At 46.3% G+C, this 21,439-nt stretch overlaps 1 protein-coding gene across 4 annotated transcripts in view; it reads left to right on the forward strand.

Annotated features, from left to right (window-relative positions):
• Window positions 1-21,439, forward strand: part of PLCB4 (phospholipase C beta 4) — a 477,241-nt gene that overhangs the window by 390,971 nt on the left and 64,831 nt on the right. For all 4 annotated transcript variants that reach the window (XM_040351702.1, XM_040351705.1, XM_040351703.1 and 1 more), the window contains 6 exons: window positions 244-295; window positions 3,150-3,252; window positions 5,690-5,854; window positions 8,428-8,632; window positions 11,810-11,898; window positions 17,438-17,585. In XM_040351702.1, the coding sequence (XP_040207636.1) occupies window positions 244-295; window positions 3,150-3,252; window positions 5,690-5,854; window positions 8,428-8,632; window positions 11,810-11,898; window positions 17,438-17,585 (762 nt within the window). The remainder of the gene's footprint in view (window positions 1-243; window positions 296-3,149; window positions 3,253-5,689; window positions 5,855-8,427; window positions 8,633-11,809; window positions 11,899-17,437; window positions 17,586-21,439) is intronic.

Below are 21,439 nucleotides of genomic sequence, written 5' to 3' on the forward strand. Positions count from 1 at the left end.
AATTGTTACTCTTTGTATGACAATTCGTGGGGGTACATGATGGGGTCTGTTGGTGCACCCAAACATTGGCCAGTGTCCGCACCCATTACAGTCCCCAGAAATTCAGTGCAAGGAGCTGATGCACCCAATTGGATAAAAGTTGGGGAATTCCAGGTTATCGTATTGTCTACTCCCTGTATTTGTTAAATAAAGCTGCATTTGAACCCTGTAGCAAATTTTTCAATTCATTTTGTCTTCTGACAGATTTAGCTATGCAGCTGAACCAAGGCAAATATGAATACAACGGATCTTGTGGGTAAGCAGTACTCGTTGAGCTGGCTTTTTTGTCTTTTTGCGTATGACATCTGTTCATGAATGTTTTTAGCAGATGCAGAATAGTGATGAACTTGGATTCGGTCCAAAAATGTGTTAATCCAAACCTGGAAGTTGGATGTGATTGTTGTGCCAATGAGTTTCGGGTGGGAGATTTCCAGCTTGCAACTGCATGTATACAAAAAGGGACAGGAATACTTTTGAGATTATTGACCTAATTTGGACAAATGACCCAATTAGGTCAGTATCATTGTCCTAACATGGCCATTTAAGGTCTATGATGTCATGAGTGTCTTCCACGTTCTTTGTCTACATTAAGCTCTGAGGTAGGTACCCTCCCACTCACAGCTAATCGGCTTGGTAATTACAGCCAACTTCTGGTTGCAGACCAAACCTAAGCCCATTCGTAGGTCAATGACCAAACATGGCCTTAAGGCCATATTAGATCAATGATGTAACGAGCAATAACCTAATATGGAAACACACCTATATTAGATCAGTGTCATTGGCCTAATATGGCCATGTGGCTATATAAGGTCTACGATGTCATTAGTATCCCCCTAATCCTTTCTATACATGCAACTGTGAGGTGGGGAATCTCCCATCCACAGCTTATTGGAGTAGTAATTACAGCCAACACCTGGGTTCAGACCAAAACCATGGCAATTCCTAAGTCAATGTCACTGACCAAATATGACCTTAAGGTCATATCAGGTCAATGATGTGATGAGCAATAACCTAATATGGACATGTTGTCATACTAGATCAGTATCATTGGCCTAATATGACCATGTGGCTATATAAGGTCTATGACAGGGGTCTCCAAACTTTTCAAACAAAGGGCCAGTTTATTGTCCTTCAGACTTTAGGAGGGCCGGATTGTGGCCAGCGGGGGCAGAAAATGTCCCGGACCCAGCACCAGTGACAATAAATATGACCTCAGGGTTGTTGGTCAGTAGAAGGAGGCGTAGGGCCCCCATCAGTAGGAGGAATAGTATTCCTTTATTGCTATCAGTAGAAGGAATTGTGCCCCCCTTGTTGGTGTCAGTGGAAGGAATAGTGCCTCATATCAGTTGGAGGAATAGTGCCCCAAGGGCCGCATAAAGGCTAGCAAAGGGCCACATCTGGCCCTCGGGCCACAGTTTGGAGACCCCTGGTCTATGATGTCATGAATATCCCCCACCTTTATGTACATGCAACTGTGAGGTGGAGAATCTCCAACCCACAGCTCATTGGTGCAGTAATGACAGCCAACTTCTAGGTTCCGACCACATGCATGCTCTCTAAGTCAATGTCATTAACCAAATATGACCTTAAGGTCATATCAGGTCTATGATGTGATGAGCAATAACCTAATATGGACATGTTGTCATACTAGATCAGTATCATTGGCCTAATATGACCATGTGGCTATATAAGGTCTATGATGTTATTAGTATCCCCCTAGACCTTTCTATGCATGCAACTGTGAGGTGGAGAATCTCCAACCCACAGCTCATTGGTGCAGTAATGACAGACAACTTCTAGGTTCCGACCACATGCATGCTCTCTAAGTCAATGTCATTGACCAAATATGACCTTAAGGTCATATCAGGTCTATGATGTGATGAGCAATAACCTAATATGGACATGTTGTCATACTAGATCAGTATCATTGGCCTAATATGACCATGTGGCTATATAAGGTCTATGATGTCATTAGTATCCCCCTAATCCTTTCTATACATGAAACTGTGAGGTGGGGAATCTCCAACCCACAGCTCATTGGTGCAGTAATGACAGACAACTTCTAGGTTCCGACCACATGCATGCCCTCTAAGTCAGGGGTCTCCAAACATTCTAAACAAAGGGCCGGTTTATTGTCCTTCAGACTCTTGGAGGGCCGGACTTTGGCCAGTGGGAGTGGAAATTTTCCTGGCATCATTGTTAGTAAACATCGGGTATTAGGGGAGAGGAATAGTGCCCCATTGCTGGTATCATAGGACGGAATAGTGCTCTATTAGTTGTGTCAGTGGGAGAAATGGTGCTTCATTGTCGGTGTCAGATGGCAGAATAGTGTCTCGTATCAGTGGGAGACATAGTGCCCCAAGGGCCGGATAAAGGCAAGCAAAGGGCCGCATCCGGCCCTCGGGCAGAAGTTTGGAGACCACTGCTCTAAGTCAATGTCATTGACCTAACATGGCCATACGGCCATATTAGATCAATAATGCTATGAGCATTGACCTATTATGGCCACATTAGGTCAGTGTCATTGCCTCAATATGGCCATTTGGCCATATAAGGTCTATGATGTCATGAGTATCCCACCATCTTTTGTCTACATGGAGTTTTGCTGTGGGGAATCTCCCACCCATAGCTTGTTGGCGTAGTAATGATAGCCAACTTCTGGGTTCAGACCAAACCTATGCTTTCTCATAAGTCAATGTCGTTAGGCCATATTTGGTCAATGATGTAATGAGCAAGAACCTGAAATGGGCAGATGACCAATTTAGATCAATGTCAAGCCATATAAGGTCTATGATATCACGAGTATCCCCTCCATGCTATGTATGCCTGCAGTTGGGTGAGGAGAATCTCCAACCCGCCACTATTTGGTCCAATAATGATAACGTCCAGGTTTCGACTGAACCCAACCTCACTCCTAATGAGGAACCCAGTGTTTAAATGTGGAACTGGATTTATAGGGCAGCCCTTTTACTGGCCACAATTGCTCCTTCGTTGATTTGAATATTGCCCTGAAATACATGTAGATGAGGCTTCAGGATTAAATGTTTCAAATATATAAGTACAAAGATTATAAATCTAAAATGTCAATGTCGTGTTTCTGCTTCCTCTAGTTTCCTCCTTAAGCCAGACTTCATGCGCCGTCCTGACAGAACATTTGACCCGTTCTCGGAGACCCCTGTGGATGGAGTGATTGCGGCCACCTGCTCTGTTCAGGTATCCTTAGAATGGCGTTATCTAAGGCTGCCCATAGATGGATCAATGTGGCCAGTTCAGCAGGGATTGTCCAAATTTGGATCCATCTATGGAGAATTGTTGAATTGGAATGTTGGATATTTTCCATTTGATCTGCAGCTGCAGCCAGTGGACGGCAGCACTGAGCAGCGTATTCTGCAGAGCCCCTGCCACCTCTATTGTGTGGATGTGTGCATTTCTAGCCTTGGCCATCTTGAGTAAGGGCAGATTGATTCATGTAGCATTTATTTCCTGGAATCTATCTGCTCTTAGCAAGGCTGTGAATAGGGGGGTACCACCTGTCCTTCTGTATGGGGCCCAGGCCAGCAGGGGGGCCTAGGCAGCTGGGTGAATCAGATGTGGGCAGGGAGGGTGATTGGCACAGCAGGGGGGGAGGGGAGTTCTGGAACCGATCCCCGGTATGACTCTCTGCAGCAGCTGAAAGCTTGCTTCTTCTTCTTCTCCTCTCCCTTCTGCTGGCTTTCAGCTGCTGCAGAGAGAGGCATACAGGGGATTTGTTCCAGTAATTGCCCCCCAGCTGCTCCGATCACCCTCTCTGTGCACCATACGTTTCCCCCTGCTGCCCAGGCCCCCCTGTGTGCCACCATCCTCACAGTGCTTCCGGATTCTCCTCTCCTTTCCCCTGTATGGCTTTCTGCAGCAGCTGAAAGCTGGCTTCTTCTCCTCTCCCTTCTGCCGGATTTCAGCTGCTGCAGAGAGAGTCATATAGGGGATTTGTTCCAGTAATTGCCCCCCAGCTGCACCGATCACCCTCTCTGTGCACCATACGTTTCATCCTGCTGCCCAGGCCCCCCTGTGTGCCCCCATCCTCACAGTGCTTCCGGCTTCTCCTCTCCTTTCCCCTGTATGGCTCTCTGCAGCAGCTGAGAGCTGGCTTCTTCTCCTCTCCCTTCTGCCGGATTTCAGCTGCTGCAGAGAGAGTCATATAGGGGATTTGTTCCAGTAATTGCCCCCCAGCTGCACCGATCACCCTCTCTGTGCACCATACGTTTCATCCTGCTGCCCAGGCCCCCCTGTGTGCCCCCATCCTCACAGTGCTGCCGGCTTCTCCTCTCCTTTCCCCTGTATGGCTTTCTGCAGCAGCTGAAAGCTGGCTTCTTCTCCTCTCCCTTCTGCCGGATTTCAGCTGCTGCAGAGAGAGGCATACAGGGGATTTGTTCTAGTAATTTCCCCCCAGCTGCACCGATCACCCTCTCTATGCACCATATGTTTCCCCCTGCTGCCCAGGCCCCCCTGTGTGCCCCCACCCTTGCAGTGCTGTTGGCTTCTCTTCTCCTTTCCCCTGTATGGCTCTCTGCAGCAGCTGAAAGCTGGCTTATTCGCCTCTCCCTTCTGCCGGATTTCAGCTGCTGCAGAGAGAGGCATACAGGGGATTTGTTCCAGTAATTGCCCCCCAGCTGCACCGATCACCCTCCCCCACCCTCACAGTGCTGCGGGCTTCTCCTCTCCTTTCCACCAGCAGCTTCAAGCCCAAAATATAAGCCTACAGGATGGAGAGCAGGGAAGGGTCTGGTAAATATGTCACATTTACAAGCCCCTCCCTTTCCTGAATAAACACAATGAGTGATCGGTACCAATCCCTTACTGTGGTAATTTATAACTGAAGCATAGTAAACTGTGCTTATTTGTAGGAGGGGGGGGGGGCTGTCGGGTTGGCTGTATGGGGCCCCATGGTTTCTAACAGCAGATCTCATATTTAAGAGGACCTGTCATGTTTTTTTATATTTCAAGGGATGTTTGCATTCTTGTAATCGGAACAAAAGTGACCCAAATAATTTTTTCAAAAAGACAGTGTCAAAAAAAAAGTCAAATAAATAATGAAAAATATAAAAAGAAAATTAAAGCACCTCGTTTCGACTAGCTCGCGCGCATACAAACCACACATATGAGGTATCGCCGCGATCGTTAGAGCGAGAGCAATCATTCTAGCCCTAGACCTACTCTGTAACTCAAATTTTTAAACGTCGCCTATGGAGATTTTTAAGGGTAAAAGTTTGTCGCCATTCCACGAGTGGGCGCAATTTTGAAGCGTGACATGTTGGGTATCAATTTACTCGGCGTAACATTATCCTTCACTATATAAAAAAAAAATTGGGCTAACTTTACTGTTGTCTTATTTTTTTATTAAAAAAAAGGATTTTTTTAAGACCGCTGCTCAAAAACAGTGTGACAGAAAGTATTTCAGCAGCCTCCATTTTATTCTCTAGGGTGTCTGAAAAAAAACTATATAACGTTTGGGGGTTCTAAGTAATATTCTAGCAAAAAAAATTATGTTAACTTGTAAACAGCAAATCTCAAAAGGAGACTCGGTCCTTAAGCGGTTAAATACAGCCAAGGTATGGAGTGTCATCCTGAGAGTCGGGTGAACTATATATCTGTCTTTGATATGTTTCTGCAGGTTATATCCGGACAGTTTCTATCGGACAAAAAAACGGGGACCTACGTTGAGGTGGACATGTATGGACTGCCGACAGACACCATCCGGAAGGAGTTCAAGACACGGATGGTCATGAACAACGGCCTGAATCCCGTTTACAATGAGGAGCCATTTGTATTTAGAAAGGTGGGCTTTTTTCCTTGCATGTGATTGGCTATTCTTTGCAAAGTGAAACTCCGCCACATTTACTGAGCTTAGGGAAAATTCCCTTGCAGAGTGAAAAGTACCTTGTAAAGTGAAGGGCCTTGTTGCCTTTAGTGAAAACCGCAGTGAATCCCAATTGGTTGCTTTGTTAAATAGGGCTGTTAGTGTTCACACTCATACACAGTGGCGTAGCGTGGGGGGTGCGAGGGGGGCCACCGCCCCGAGCGCACGATTTAGAGGGGCGCTGTCACGAGTGTGAAGAGGAGGGAGCGCCAACAACAGATGGGACATAGGAACATATGCATGATGTCACCACTTCAGGCTTTACCAGTCATTATCAAGCACGCTCTCCTCTTCCCTACAGCCACCTCTGTCTCACACAGCGGATCATGTGACCAGATTGGAGCTAGCTGAAAATAGGAAAGTCCATGGGTCAGGGGGGTGCAAATTACTTGACTCGCCCCAGGCGCTGACAACCCACGCTACGCCACTGCTCATACACACTGGTAGACTTGGACCTCAAGCATACTACTTGCTAGGTTTAGGCTTGTGGTAACCCCAGATACAAGCCCCAGCAGCTAAACAGTAGGACCCTTGTGTAAGCAGCGGTCTCATTGCAGAGGTCCAGAACACTCCCTACTGAGTCAGACCTATAGCTATGCAGTAGGCAAAGCTCATGATTCCTATAGATTGGCATGCTTTGACTCTCAACGGGGGGAATTTTGGACCTCTGCAAAGAGACCACTGCTGCAGCTGCTGGCGGTGGATAGTATTTTCTACTCAGAATGTGACTGATTTTTTTAAACAACTTTTGCTTTGATGTACAGGGAATGTATTTTGCTTATTTAAAAGCTCAATTGGGTTTTAATCACTTAAGACCCGGACCATTTTGTAGCGAAAGGACCCAGCCCCTTTTTTTCCGATTCGGCACTGCGTCACTTTAACTGACAATTGCGCGGTCGTGCGACGTGGCTCCCAAACAAAATTGGCGTCCTTTTTTTTCCCCACAAATAGAACTTTCTTTTGGTGGTATTTGATCACCTCTGCGTTTCTTTATTTTTTGCGCTATAAACAAAAATAGAGCGACAATTAATAAAAAATGCAATATTTTTTACTTTTTGCTATAATAAATATCCCCAAAAAATATGTAAAAAATCTTTTTTTTCCTCAGTTTAGGCCGATACGTATTCTTCTACCTATTTTTGGTAAAAAAAAATGCACTGATTACTGTGAAAATGCCACTGGCAGTGAAGGGGTTATCCTGTAGGGGGCGCTGAAGGGGTTAAAGCGGGAGTTCACCCGAAAAAAATGTTTTACCCTTAGATTGAGTCTCATTTTGTCAAGAAGAATCGGGTAGTTTTTTAAAATTGAAGCAGTACTTACTGTTGTAGAGAGCGATCTTCTCCGCCGCTTCCGGGTATGGGTCTTCGGGACTGGGCGTTCCTATTTGATTGACAGTCTTCTGACGGTCGCATCTATCGCGTCACGAGTAGCCGAAAGAAGCCTAACGTCGGTGCGGCTCTATACGGCGCCTGCGCACCGACGTTCGGCTACTTTCGGAAAATCGTGACGCGATGTATGCGACCGTCGGAAGCCTGTCAGAAGCCTGTCAATCAAATAGGAACGCCCAGTCCCGCAGCCCATACCCGGAAGCGGCGGAGAAGATCGCTCTCTAAAACGCTAAGTACGGCTTCGATTTAAAAAAAAAACCACCCGATTCCCCTAGACAAAATGAGCCTCAATCTAAGGTTAAAAATTTACTTTTCGGGTGAACCTCCACTTTAAGTGTTTCCTAGGGAGTGATTACTACTGTGTGGGGGCGTGGCTTGGCGTGTGACATCACTGATCGTCGTTCCCTATGACAGGGAACAGACGATCAGTGGCAGTCACACTAGGAAGAACGGGGAAAGGTTTGTTTACACTCACCTCTCCTCGTTCTTCAGCTCTGTGACCTGTTCGCAGGACACCAGAGGCGATCGGGTCCACAGGTCCCGCGGGCGCGGTCACGAAGAACAGGACCAGATCGCAAGCGCACTGGCGGTGGTGCGCTCCTGACCCATGGACCTCCTGACATCGGCAGAAGGGCATGGCTGGGCACAAGCATGTACCTATACGTCGCCTTTACTGCTGATGTATATCAGCGTGAAGGGGTCCTTAAGTGGTTAAGGTCCATCCAAAATAAGGTCTGTTTATAAAAAAAAAAAAAAAACAATGCTGTGTGATTACGCCATAATGCGTCTAATATGTTTATTTCCCATAATCATCAGCTTCATATTGCCATATTTTCCCGAAATACCTCACTCAGAAAAATACCACATTATGGCCACCAGATGGAGCTGACGATCTTAGGAAATAACCATATCAGGCACATCCCGGGAATTATTTGTGATGGTTGAGCCAATGCTTGGTTGTAAAGGGTAAAGGTGTGTTGTAGACTTGATTCTCTAAGGTCAGAAGATCTGAGGTTTTCATACATGATATTATAGGTGATTACTGAGAGAACCGCTTCTGAATTTGGGACTGGCATTTGATAAATGGTCTTCCTCTGTCTCTAGGTTATCCTGCCTGACCTGGCTGTGCTGAGGATCGGTGTGTATGACGACAATAATAAATTGATAGGCCAAAGGATATTACCACTGGATGGTCTTCAAGCTGGCTATCGGCACATCTCTCTTCGGAATGAGGGCAACAAGCCTCTGTCTCTGCCCACCATCTTCTGTAACATTGTCCTCAAGACGTATGTTCCCGATGGGTTTGGAGGTAAGAGTGTGGAGTGGACTGGCCAATGGACTGCCATTCAGCTGCTGGGAAGATACAGATAAGGATGAGCCTTTGTTTATTCGGAACTGGGTCCAGGTCCAAACCCAGAAGTCAGCTGTCTTTCTTGGTCCATAGAGCTACATTTGACCTGTTTGAGATGTTTGAGACATCAATGACCTACTATGGCCATATTAGGTCAGTATCGTTGCCCTAATATGGTCATGTAGCCATACTAGGGGGGTCTCCAGCCCTGCATCTGATATACTGTATATACAATGGGGCGGTGATGCTCATGACATCATTGATCTAGTATGACCATATGACCATATTAGGTCAGTATCGTTGCCCTAATATGGTCATGTGGCCATACTTGAGGGGTACTCCAGCCCTGCATCTGATTTATGCAATGGGGCGGGGATGCACGTGACCAGGTCCGTCGCTACAAGGCAGGCAAACCAAGCAATTGCTTGGGGCCCCGAGCTGGCCTGGGGCCCCAAGCAGGGCCCTTGCTGCGCTACCTATATGCTGCAGCCGCCTGAGCGCTCTATAGGAACCCTCCATGTCCATTTTGCTTGGGGCCCCCAAATTCCTTCAAACGGCCCTGCTCGTGACATCATTGACCTAATATGGTCATGTGGCCATACCAGGGGGGATCTCCAGCCCTGCATCTGATGTATACAATAGGGTGGGGATTTTTGTGACATCATTAACCTAATGTGGGTGTGGCCCCTACTAGGGGGTCTTTAGCACTGCATCTGATGTATACAATGGGGCGGGAGTGTTGGTGACATTATTGACCTAATATGGTCATGTGGCCATACTAGGGGGGTCTCCAACCATGCATCTGATATATACAATGGGACGGAGATGCTTGTGACATCATTGACTTAATATAGTCATGTGGCTATACCAGGGGGATCTCCAGCCCTGCATCCAATGTATACAATAGGGTGGGGATGCTTGTGACATCATTAACCTAATGTGGGTATGTGGCCATACTAGGGGGGTCTTTAGCACTGCACTGTATGCAATGGGGCAAGAGTGCTGATGACATTATTGACCTAATATGGTCATGTGGCCATACTAGGGGGGTCTCTGCATCTAATGTATACAATAGAGCTGGGATGCTTGTGACATCATTGACTTAATATGGCCACATGAGGACCATATTAGGCCAACATTATTGACTTAATATGTTAATACGGCCATACCCAAGGGGATCTCCAGCCCTGAATCTGATGTATACAATGGGGTGGGGATGCTTGTGACATCATTGACCCCATGTGGGTATGTGGCAATACTAGAGGGGTCTTAAGCCCTGTATCTGATGTATACAGCACATGGTCATGGCCATATTAGGTCAGTGTCATTGACCTAATATGGTCATGTGGCCATACTACGGGGACCTCCAGCCCTGCGTCTGATTTATGCAATGGGGAGGGAATGCTCGTGACATCATTGACCTTATATGGTCATGTGGCCATACCAGGGGGGGATCTCCAGCCCTGCATCTGATGTATACAATAGGGTGGGGATTTTTGTGACATCATTAACCTAATGTGGGTATGTGGCCATACTAGGGGGTCTTTAGCACTGCATTTGATGTATACAATGGGGCAGGAGTGCTGGTGACATTATTGACCTAATATGGCCACATGGTCATATTAGGTCAATGTTATTGACCTAATATGGTCATGTGGCCATACTAGGGGGGTCTCCAGCCATGCATCTAATGTATACAATGGGACGGAGAAGCTTGTGACATCATATGGTCATGTGACTATACCAGGGGGATCTCCAGCCTGCATCCAATGTTTACAATAGTGTAGGGATGCTTGTGACATCATTGACCTAATATGGTTATGTGGCCATACCCAAGGGGGTCTCCAGCCCTGCATCTAATGTATACAATGGAGCGGGGATGCTTGCGACATCATTGACCTAATATGGCCACATGACCATAATGGGTCAATATTATTGACTTAATATGTTCATGTGGCCATACCCAAGGGGATCTCCAGCCATGTGACTGATGTATACAATGGGGTGGGGATGCTTGTAACATCATTAACTTGATGTGGGTATGTGGCCATACTAGGGGGGTCTCCATCCCTGCATCTGATTTATACAATGGGGTGAGAATGCTTGTGACATCATTGGCCCAATGTGGGTATGTGGCCATACTAGAGGGGTCTTCAGCCCTGTATCTGATGTATACATCACATGGCCATGGCCATATTAGGTCACTGTCGATGACCTAATATGGTCATGTGGCCATACCAGGGGGGTCTCCAGCCATGCATCTGATATATACAATGGGACGGAGATGCTTGTGACATCATTGACTTTATATGGTCATGTGACTATACCAGGGGGATCTCCAGCCCTGCATCCAATGTATACAATATTGTAGGGATGCTTGTAACATCATTGACCTAATATGGTTATGTGGCCATACCAGGGGGGTCTCCATGCCTGCATCTAACGTATACAATGGAGCGGGGATGCTTGTGACATCATTGACCTAATATGGCCACATGACCATAATGGGTCAATATTATTGACTTAATATGTTCATGCAGCCATACCCAAGGGGGTCTCCAGCCCTGCATCTGATAATGGGGGTAGGGATGCTTGTGACATCATTGACCCGATGTGGGTATGTGGCAATACTAGAGGGGTCTTCAGCCCTGTATCTGATGTATACATCACATGGCCATGGCCATATTAGGTCAGTGTCATTGACCTAATATGGTCATGTGGCCATACATGGGGGGTCTCCAGCCCTGCATCTGATATATATATAATGGGGCAGGGATGCTTGTGACATAATAAACCTAATATAGTCATGTGGCCATACCAGGGGGATCTCCAGCCCTGCCTCTGATGTATGCAATAGGGTGGGGATGTTGGTGACATCATTGACCTAATATGACCACATGGTCAATAAGCGCTGCGCAAACTGTTGGCGCTATAAAAATCTTGTATAATAATAATAATAATACCCCACCCACAGCTCATTGGAATGACAGCTGACCAATGGCCAGAACCTGGTTCCGAACAGACGTAAGCTCGTCTTTAGATGCAAGCCCCAGCTAGTTCTGTCAACAGCCTATGAGGTGTTTCTCATTGCCAAAGTGGACTCGGCCTTATGTATCCTTGTCTTCTTACTTCTAGATATTGTTGATGCTTTATCAGATCCAAAGAAGTTCCTCTCCATCACTGAGAAGAGAGCAGACCAGATGAGGGCGATGGGCATTGAAACTGTAAGTACAGATAGATATAAATAAGGATTAGATCAGATATGTGAGACAAGAAGTGACGTCCACCCAAAGATGACATTTTAGTTTTCAGGTGGTCTCTTGTGAGCTTTTTATTTTATATTCTTATAGACCAAAATGGTAAGATTTCCTCAGAGCGGCCCTCCCATAAGACCATATGAACTGCTTGGTTTTCTCCTATCTCAATTCCTTAAATTTTTGCTATCCTGGAAACGCATAGGCCCAGATTCTCGTAGATGGGCGTAAAACTGTGCGGGCGTAACGTATCTTACGTTACGCCGCCGCAAGTTTTACAGGCAAGTGCTTTATTCACAAAGAACTTGCATGTAAATCACCCGGCGCAAGCCCGCCTAATTCAAATTAGCCAGGTAGGGGGCGTGTAGCATTTAAATTAGGCGCGTTCCCGTGCCGAACGTACTGCGCATGCGCCGTCCGGAAAATATCCCAGGGTGCATTGCTCCAAATGACGTCGCGAGGACGTCATTGGTTTCGACGTGAACGTAAATGGCGTCCCGCCCCATTCACGGACGACTTACGCAAACAACGAAAATTTTTACATTTCGACACGGGAACGACGGCCATACTTAACATTGGTTGCCCTTCATATAGCAGGGGCAACTTTACGCCGCACAAAACTAACGTAAACGTCGTAACTTCACTGCGTCGACCTCGCGTTCGGTAATTCGCGTATTTAGCTAATTTGCATACTCAACGGGGAAAACGACGGAGGCGACACCTAGCGGCAAAAAAAAAAATTGCATTTAAGATCCGACAGCGTAAGAGCCTTACGCCTGTCGGATTTAATGGATATCTATGCGTAACTGATTCTAAGAATCAGTCGCATAGATACGACGGCCCAGATTAGGACTTACGACGGCGTACATTGCGTTGCGCCGTCGTAAGCCCTTTGAGAATCTGGGCCATAATCTATCAGTGTCATGCCTAAGGCCCCGTTTAATTGCGCGATTTTAACGCAATTCTGTGTGTTGTGCATAGGGCAGCCCATTCACTTTAATAGGCTGCCCTGTGCGTGTTTGTCGCCCAAAAGAAGCTCCTGTTCCTTTTTTTTTTCGGGAGACACCCTTGGTGCAGTTTTGAAAAGCATGCTGTGCAGAGATTGCTGCGCGATTGGTGGCAGAATCCCACCGCGTTTGGGGAGCCAATAATGGCACCCAAACATGTGTTGCATGTTTTGCCACGATTAGGAATCGCGGGGAGAATCGCAGTGATTGTGCCCTTGATTCCATATCACATAATGTGATTGGGGCCTAAGAGGCAATAGAAAAAAAACTGGGATACAATAGAGCAAGCTACATCCTAATGTGTATTATTGATATACTAATATTTTGTAGATGAAAAACGGAGCCAGGAAAAAAAGATTAATCTGATGAAGCCATTTGAATGGCTTTGTTAATAGGAAAGGGTCATTCACTCGTATTTTGAGTTATGAACTATTCACATTATTACAAGTTTGCACTTCCGTATTTTTATTATTGTGTTAAATATAGAAATGCATAAATTAGCCACTGGGGGGAGCTCTGTATTTCACTGCAACATCACTGCTGCAAACTTAGACCTGAAAGTAAAAGTTTGTGAGCAGGAAGGACCTTTTTTTGCAGAACATACTGGGGTTGGTTTACTATTGGTGCACACATACAGTGGGGATCGAAAGTTTGGGCACCCCGGGTAAAAATTTGTATTTATGTGCATAACGAAGCCAAGCAAAGATGGAAAAAATCTCCAAAAGACATCAAATTACAGATTAGACATTCTTATAATATGTCAAAAAAAGTTAGATTTTATTTCCATCATTTACACTTTCAAAATGACAGAAAACAAAAAATTGGCGTCTGCAAAAGTTTGGGCACCCTGCAGAATTTCTAGCATTCACTGCTCCCTTTGCAAAGCTGAGACCTGCCAGTGTCATGGATTGTTCTCAATCATCGTCTGGGAAGACCAGGTGATGTCAATCTCAAAGGTTTTAAATGCCCAGACTCATCTGACCCTCCCCCAACAATCAGCACCATGGGTTCTTCTAAGCAGTTGTCTAGAAAACTGAAAGTGAAAATAGTTGTCGCTCACAAAGCTGGAGAAGGCTATAAGAAGATAGCAAAGCGTTTTCAGATGTCAATATTCTCTGTTCGGAATGTAATTAAGAAATGGCAGTCATCAGGAACAGTGGAAGTTAAAGCAAGATCTGGAAGACCAAGAAAAATATCAGACAGAACAGCTCGCAGGATTGTGAGAAAAGCAATTCAAAACCCACGTTTGACGGCACGATCCTTCCAGAAAGATCTGGCAGACACTGGAGTTGTGGTACACTATTCCACTATAAAGAGATACTTGTACAAATATGGTCTTCATGGAAGAGTCATCAGAAGAAAACCTCTTCTACGTCCTCACCACAAAAATCAGCGTTTGAACTTTGCAAATGAACATATAGACAAGCCTGATGCATTTTGGAAACAAGTTCTGTGGACCGATGAGGTTAAAATAGAACTTTTTGGCCGGAAAGAGCAAAGGTACGTCTGGAGAAGAAAGGGCACAGAATTTAATGAAAAGAACCTCTGTCCAACTGTGAAGCATGGAGGTGGATCAATCATGCTTTGGGGTTGTATTGCAGCCAGTGGCACAGGGAACATTTCACGAGCAGAAGGAAAATGGATTCAATAAAATTTCAGCAAATTTTGGATGGTAACTTGATGCCATTTGTGAAAAAGCTGAAGTTAAAGCGGTGGTTCACCCTCCTTAACAACAGTGCAGCATTACATTCGGCATCGTAGCGCGAGCTACAGTATGCCGGTCTTACATTTTTTATCTCCGTACTCACTGTGCTATTGTACATTCAAGATTCCGACTCCCGCGGGGAATGGGCGTGCCTATGGAGAGGGAGGATGATTGACGGCCGGCTCTGGCACGTCACGCTCCCCGAAGACAGCCGGAGTAGGTCTCGGCTCTTCACGGCGCCTGCGCACAGGCTATGCGCAGGCGCCGTGAAGAGCCAAGCCTATTTCGGCTATTTCCGGAGAAGCGTGACGTGCCAGGGCCGGCCGTCAATCACCTTCTCTCTCCATAGGAACGCCCATTCCCCGGAATCTTCAATGGATAACCCCCGCTTTAAAGAGAGGATGGCTTCTACAAATGGATAATGATCCTAAACACACCTCAAAATCCACGGGGGATTACATCAAGAGGCGTAAACTGAAGGTTTTGCCATGGCCTTCACAATCTCCTGACCTCAACATAATTGAAAATCTATGGATAGACCTTAAAAGAGCAGTGCGTGACAGACAGCCCAGAAATCTCATAGAACTGGAAGACTTTTGTAAGGAAGAATGGGCAAAGATCCCTCAAACAAGAACTGAAAGACTCTTGGCTGGCTACAAAAAGCGTTTACAAGCTGTGATACTTGCCAAAGGGGGCAGTACAAGATATTAACTCTGCAGGGTGCCCAAACTTTTGCAGACGCCATTTTTTTGTTTTCTGTAATTTCGAAAGTGTAAATGATGGAAATAAAATCTAACTTTTTTTGACATATTATAAGAATGTCTAATCTGTAATTTGATGCCTTTTGGAGATTTTTCCATCTTTCCTTGGCTTCGTTATGCACATTAATACAAATTTTTACCTGGGGTGCCCAAACTTTCCATCCCCACTGTAAGCTGGTGCAGCTCTGCATAGCAACCAATCAACTTCCAGCTTTTATTCTCCAAGCTTAATTGAACAAGCCAAAGTTAGAAGCTGTTTGGTCGCTATGCAGAGCTGCGCCAGATTCTGTGGGCCCCCGAGTATGTTTATAGCCTCTGTGCCTATTAAAAAAAAAGTGCTGATAATGGGCGCCGAAACCGCATGCGATTTTACCATGTGTATGGTGCATTTTTCAAAGGTCACGTGGCTCAATAAAACGCTTAAAAAACGCATAGTGGGTGAGTTTTTGCGTTCTTGCTGCGTTTTCAATGCATTTCAATAAGGAGGTGCGCTTTTTGGTGCCTTTTTTTTTTCTTTTTTAACTGATCAAATATCCACCAAAATGGCAGAAAGCAGTATTTTTTAACACTGCAATGAAACGGACGAGTGTGAAGAGATACAAAGAACTTTAACTACTTGCCGCCCGCGCCATAGCTGAAAGATGGCTACAGTGCGGGCCTTAATTGCCGGGAAGACGTCCTTCCGAGCAAGCGCTATCTGCACATCCCTGCGGGTTGTGCGCGGCGCGCTCTGTGATCACAGAGTCTATGTGACTCGGCTGATCACAGATCCGAGTGAGCGGTCGATCCTGACCCCTTATCACGTGATCAGCTGTCAGCCAGTGACGATCGCTGATCATGTGATGTAAACAGAAGCTTGGTAATCGGTATTTTTTTCCCCTCGTGCCATCAGCGTTAGGAAAAAAAAAAGCCGATCACCGACTTCTGCCAGAGGAACATCAGTCCCTCACACAGAAAGCCACAGCTGCATACTTTGTGCCCACCAGTGTCAGCTGCCAGTGCCCACTGTGCCACCTATCAGTACCCACCAGTACCAGCTACCAGTGCCCACAGTTCCACCTACCAGTGTACACAGTGCCACCTATCAATGCCCATCAGTGTCTCATAATCAGTGCTTCCTATCAGTGTCACCTACCAGTGCCTACTGGTGCCCATCAGTGATCATTAGTGCCACCTATCGGTGCCACCTCTCAGTGATTATCGGTGCCACCTATCAGTGCCATTAGTGCTGCCTTATCAGTGCTCATCAGTGCCACCTATCAGTGCCAACCATCAGTTCCACCTCTCAGTGCTTATCAGTGCCACCTATCAGTGCCATTAGTGCTGCCTTATCAATGCCTATCAGTGCCCATCAGTGCCACCTATCAGTGCCCATCAGTGCCACCTCTCAGTGCTTATCAGTGCCTATTAGTGCTGCCTTATCAGTGCCTATCTGTGCCCATCAGTGCCACCTATCAGTGGCCATCAGCGCAGCCTATCAGTGCCCATCAGTGCAGCTTCATCAGTAAAGGAGAAGAATTACCTGTTTTCAAAATTTTATAGCAAGCTTCCCAAATTTTCTGCCTTTTTTTGTATTATTTAGCACAAAATAAAACAGCAGCAATTAAATGCCACCAAAAGAAAGCTCTATCTGTGTGAAAAAAAGGATAAAAATGTCCTTTGAGCACAGTGTTGTACGACCGCGCAATTGTCATTCAAAGTGCGTCAGCGCTGAAAGCAGTAAATTGGTCTGGGCAGGAGGGGGGTTTAAGTGCCCGGTAAGGAAGTGCTTAAGGGGTACATTTTTCTTGTGCATTTATTTTATTTTATTTTTAAATGTCAAATTCCGTGTTCGTTTTTCGGCCAAGTGCATTCTGAATTTTCGCTTTCGGCACCAGAATATTTTCATTTCGGCGCACGATCAATAAAAACACAATGGTGGTTATAGGTTAACTACGGCTGGTCATTTGAATGTTCGGGGGATGGCATCACATGATCCAAACTGTATAAATGCGGCAAATCTCTGACGTTCTGACACGGCCATCTTGTCTTTTCAGAGTGACATCGCAGACGTGTCTGACAATACAAAGAACGATAAGAAAGGGAAAGCCAATAACGCCAAAACAAGCGTCACCCCCCAAACCAGCTCGGAACTGCGGCAAACCACGGCGTCTACTTCCGGCACAACCAACGAAGTCAAGAAAGGTAAGAAAGGAACTTTAATTTTCTGAGGAGCACCCGGGAATTCCAGACTGTTACAGACATTGGCCCGGATTCGGAAAGGATTCACGGCGGCGTATCTCCAGATACGCCGCCGTAATTTTAAATGTGCGCCATCGCATCTTTACGCCTGTTCAGAAAAGCATTTACGTTAGTTTTTTTCCAAGATACGACTGACGTAAGTCTCTTAGGGTCCTTTCATACGTGCGGACCGTTTTTAGATCCGTTTTTTATCATCAGTTGATCCGTTTTTTCATCAGTTTTACATCCGTTTTTTTTTTGTTAGATCTTTATTTTTATTACATATTTTGATGAAAAACGGATGTTAGCGGATCAGATGTTAACTACTTGCCGACCAGCCGCCGTCATTCTACGGCGGCAGGTCGGCTCTCCTGGGCGAGAGCAAGTCATACTATGTCGGCTCTTTGAGCGGCCACTAGGGGCGCGCGCGCGCCACCGGAGGCGCGCGCGCGCGCCCCCCGCTCGCCCCCGACTCCCGTGCGTGTGCCCGGCGGGCGCGATCACCGCCGGGCACCCGTGATTGCTCGTTACAGAGCGGAGACCGGGAGCTGTGTGTGTAAACACACAGCTCCCGGTCCTGTCAGGGGGAAATGTTGATCTTCTGTTCATACAATGTATGAACAGAAGATCAGTGTTTCCCCTAGTGAGGCCACCCCCCCTACAGTTAGAACACACCCAGGGAACATACTTAACCCCTTCCCCGCCCCCTAGTGTTAACCCCTTCACTGCCAGTGGCATTTTTATAGTAATCCAATGCATTTTTATAGCACTGATCGCTATAAAAATGCCAATGGTCCCAAAAATGTGTCAAAGGTGTCCGAAGTGTCCGCCATAATGTCGCAGTACCGAAAAAAAAATCGCTGATCGCTGCCATTACTAGTAAAAAAAATATATTAATAAAAATGACATAAAAATACCCCCTATTTTGAAAACGCTATAACTTTTGCGCAAACCAATCAATAAACGCTTATTGCGATTTTTTTTTACGAAAAATATGTAGAAGAATACGTATTGGCCTAAACTGAGGGAAAAAAATAATATATTTTTGGGGGATATTTATTATAGCAAAAAGTAAAAAATATAATTTTTTTTCAAAATTGTCGCTCTATTTTTGTTTATAGCGCAAAAAATAAAAACCGCAGAGGTGATCAAATACCACCAAAAGAAAGCTCTATTTGTGGGAAAAAAAGGACACCAATTTTGTTTGGGAGCCACGTCGCACGACCGCGCAATTGTCAGTTAAAGCGACGCAGTCCCGAATCGCAAAATGTGCTCTGGTCTTTGACCAGCAATATGGTCCGGGGGGTAAGTGGTTAAACGGATCGTCCTCTAACATCTGTTTTTCGTACGTTCCGTTTTTTTGACGGAAGAAAAATAGGGTTTTCTTCCGTTCAAAAAAACGGAGCTTAACGGAGACGTATGTTAACGGACGTTAGCGGATGCTCATCCGCTAACGTACGCTATCCCATTGGAAAGCATTGCAGTCCGTAAACGGACGTATGAAAAAACGGACGAACGGTCCGCACGTGTGAAAGGACCCTTACGCCGTCGTATCTTGGGTGCATATTTACGCTGACCGCTAGGGGCGCTTCCGTAGATTTACGCGTAGAATATGCAAATGAGGTAGATACGGCGATTCAAAAACGTACTTGCGCCCGTCGGATTTAGCTACGCCGTTTACGTAAGGCTTCGGTCCGGCGTAGCTTTACCCCTCATAAAGCAGGGGTAAGTCATGTTAAGGTATGGACGTCGGAAGCGTCGGAACAGCGTCGTATTTTACGTCGTTTGCGTAACTCGGACGTGAATGGGGCTGGGCGTAAGTTACGTTCACGTGACTCTGAGCATGCGCGTGCATGCGCCGTTCGTTCGGCCCCCCCAATCGCATGGGGTCACGGTTCATTTTAATAAAACACGCCCACTGCCAACCTACTTTGAATTACGCGGGCTTACGCCGGCCCATATACGATACGCCGCCGTAACTAAGGACGCAAATTGTTTCTAAATACGGTACTCGCCTGACTTAGTTATGGCGGCGTAGCGCATATGAGATGCGCTACTCCCGCAGAAAGATATGCGATTCTTTCTGAATCCGGGCCATTGTCTAAACCGCTGGCAACAAAAGTGAGGACACCCCTAAGTGGAAATGTCCAAATTGGGCCCAAAGTGTGAATATTTTGTGTGGCCGCCATTATTTTCCAGCACTGCCTTAATCCTCTTGGGCATGGGTAAAGGTGACGGACTGGACACATGAAACGATATAATGAAATATTTACGAAAATGTGAGGGGTGTACTTACTTTTGTGAGATACTGTATATAAATACACTATGTTACCAAAAGTATTGGGACACCTGGCTTTACACGCACATGAACTTTAATGGCATCCCAGTCTTAGTCTGTAGGGTTCAATATTGAGTTGGCTCCGCCCTTTGCAGCTATAACAGCTTCAACTCTTCTGGGAAGGCCGTCCACAAGGTTTAGGAGTGTGTCTATAGGAATGTTTGACCATTCTTCCAGAAGCTCATATTTGTGAGGTCGGGCACTGATGTTGGATGAGAAGGCCTGGTTCACAGTCTCTAATTCATCCGAAAGGTGTTCTATCCGGTTGAGGTCAGGACTCTGTGCAGGGCAGTCAAGTTCCTCCACCCCAAACTTTCTCATCCATGTCTTTATGGACCTTGCTTTGTGCGCCGGTGTGCAGTCATGTTGGAACAGGAAGGGGCCGTCCCCAAACTGTTCCCACAAAGTTGGGAGCATGAAATGTCTCGGTATTCTGACCCCTTTCAGAGTTTCCTTCACTGGAACAAAGGGGGCCAAGCCCAACCCCTGAAAAACAACCCCACACCATAATCCCCCCTCCACCAAATGATTTGGACCAGCGCACAAAGCAAGGTCCATAAAAGACATGGATAATCGGTCAGTCCGTAGTCGGGGCCCCGCACTTACCCCACCTCGAGGGCAGCGCTCCAGGCGGCAGCTTCTCTCCAGGCTGTGGGCGGCTGCTTCCTCGCTTGCCCTGTTTCTCCTCCTCCTGGCAGCCAATCCGATCGAATCTCCTTTCAGCCTGACAGGTATCAGGACACGCTTCCTGATTGGCCAGGAGGAGAATCAGTATTACAATAGCGAATATTAATTCTCTATTGTCACACAACTGGGTGGGCACTACTCCCCCCGAGCCCACCCTCTTTATTATTATTATTATGAGTACTTATAAAGCAGTGGTCTCCAAACTGCGGCCCGGGGGCCAGATGTGGCCCTTTGCTTGCTTTTATCAGGCCCTTGGGGCACTACGTCATCCGCTGATACCAGCAATGAGGCCCAGTTCCTCCAACTGACATCAATGATGGGGCACAACTCCTCCCACCAACACCAGCAAAGGAGCACGATCTCACCCAATGACACCAACAATGTCATTCCTCCCAATGACACCAACAATGGGGCCCAATGACACCAACAATGTCATTCCTCCCAATGACACCAACAATGGGGCCCAATGACACCAACAATGGGGTACAATTCCTCCCAATGACACCAATGATGGGGTACAATTCCTCCCAATGACACCAATGATGGGGTACAATTCCTCCCAATGACACTAATGATGGGGGACAATTCCTCCCAATGACACCAACGATGGGGTACAATTCCTCCCAATGACACCAATGATGGGGTACAATTCCTCCCAATGACACTAACAGTGGGGTACAATTCCTTCCAATGACACCAACAATCAGGGCCCAATGACACCAACGATGGGGCACAATACCTCCCAATGACACCAACAATGGGGCACAATTCCTCCCAATGACACCAACAATCA

The sequence above is a fragment of the Rana temporaria genome, chromosome 4, assembly GCF_905171775.1.
Source record: "Rana temporaria chromosome 4, aRanTem1.1, whole genome shotgun sequence".
NCBI lineage: Eukaryota > Metazoa > Chordata > Amphibia > Anura > Ranidae > Rana > Rana temporaria.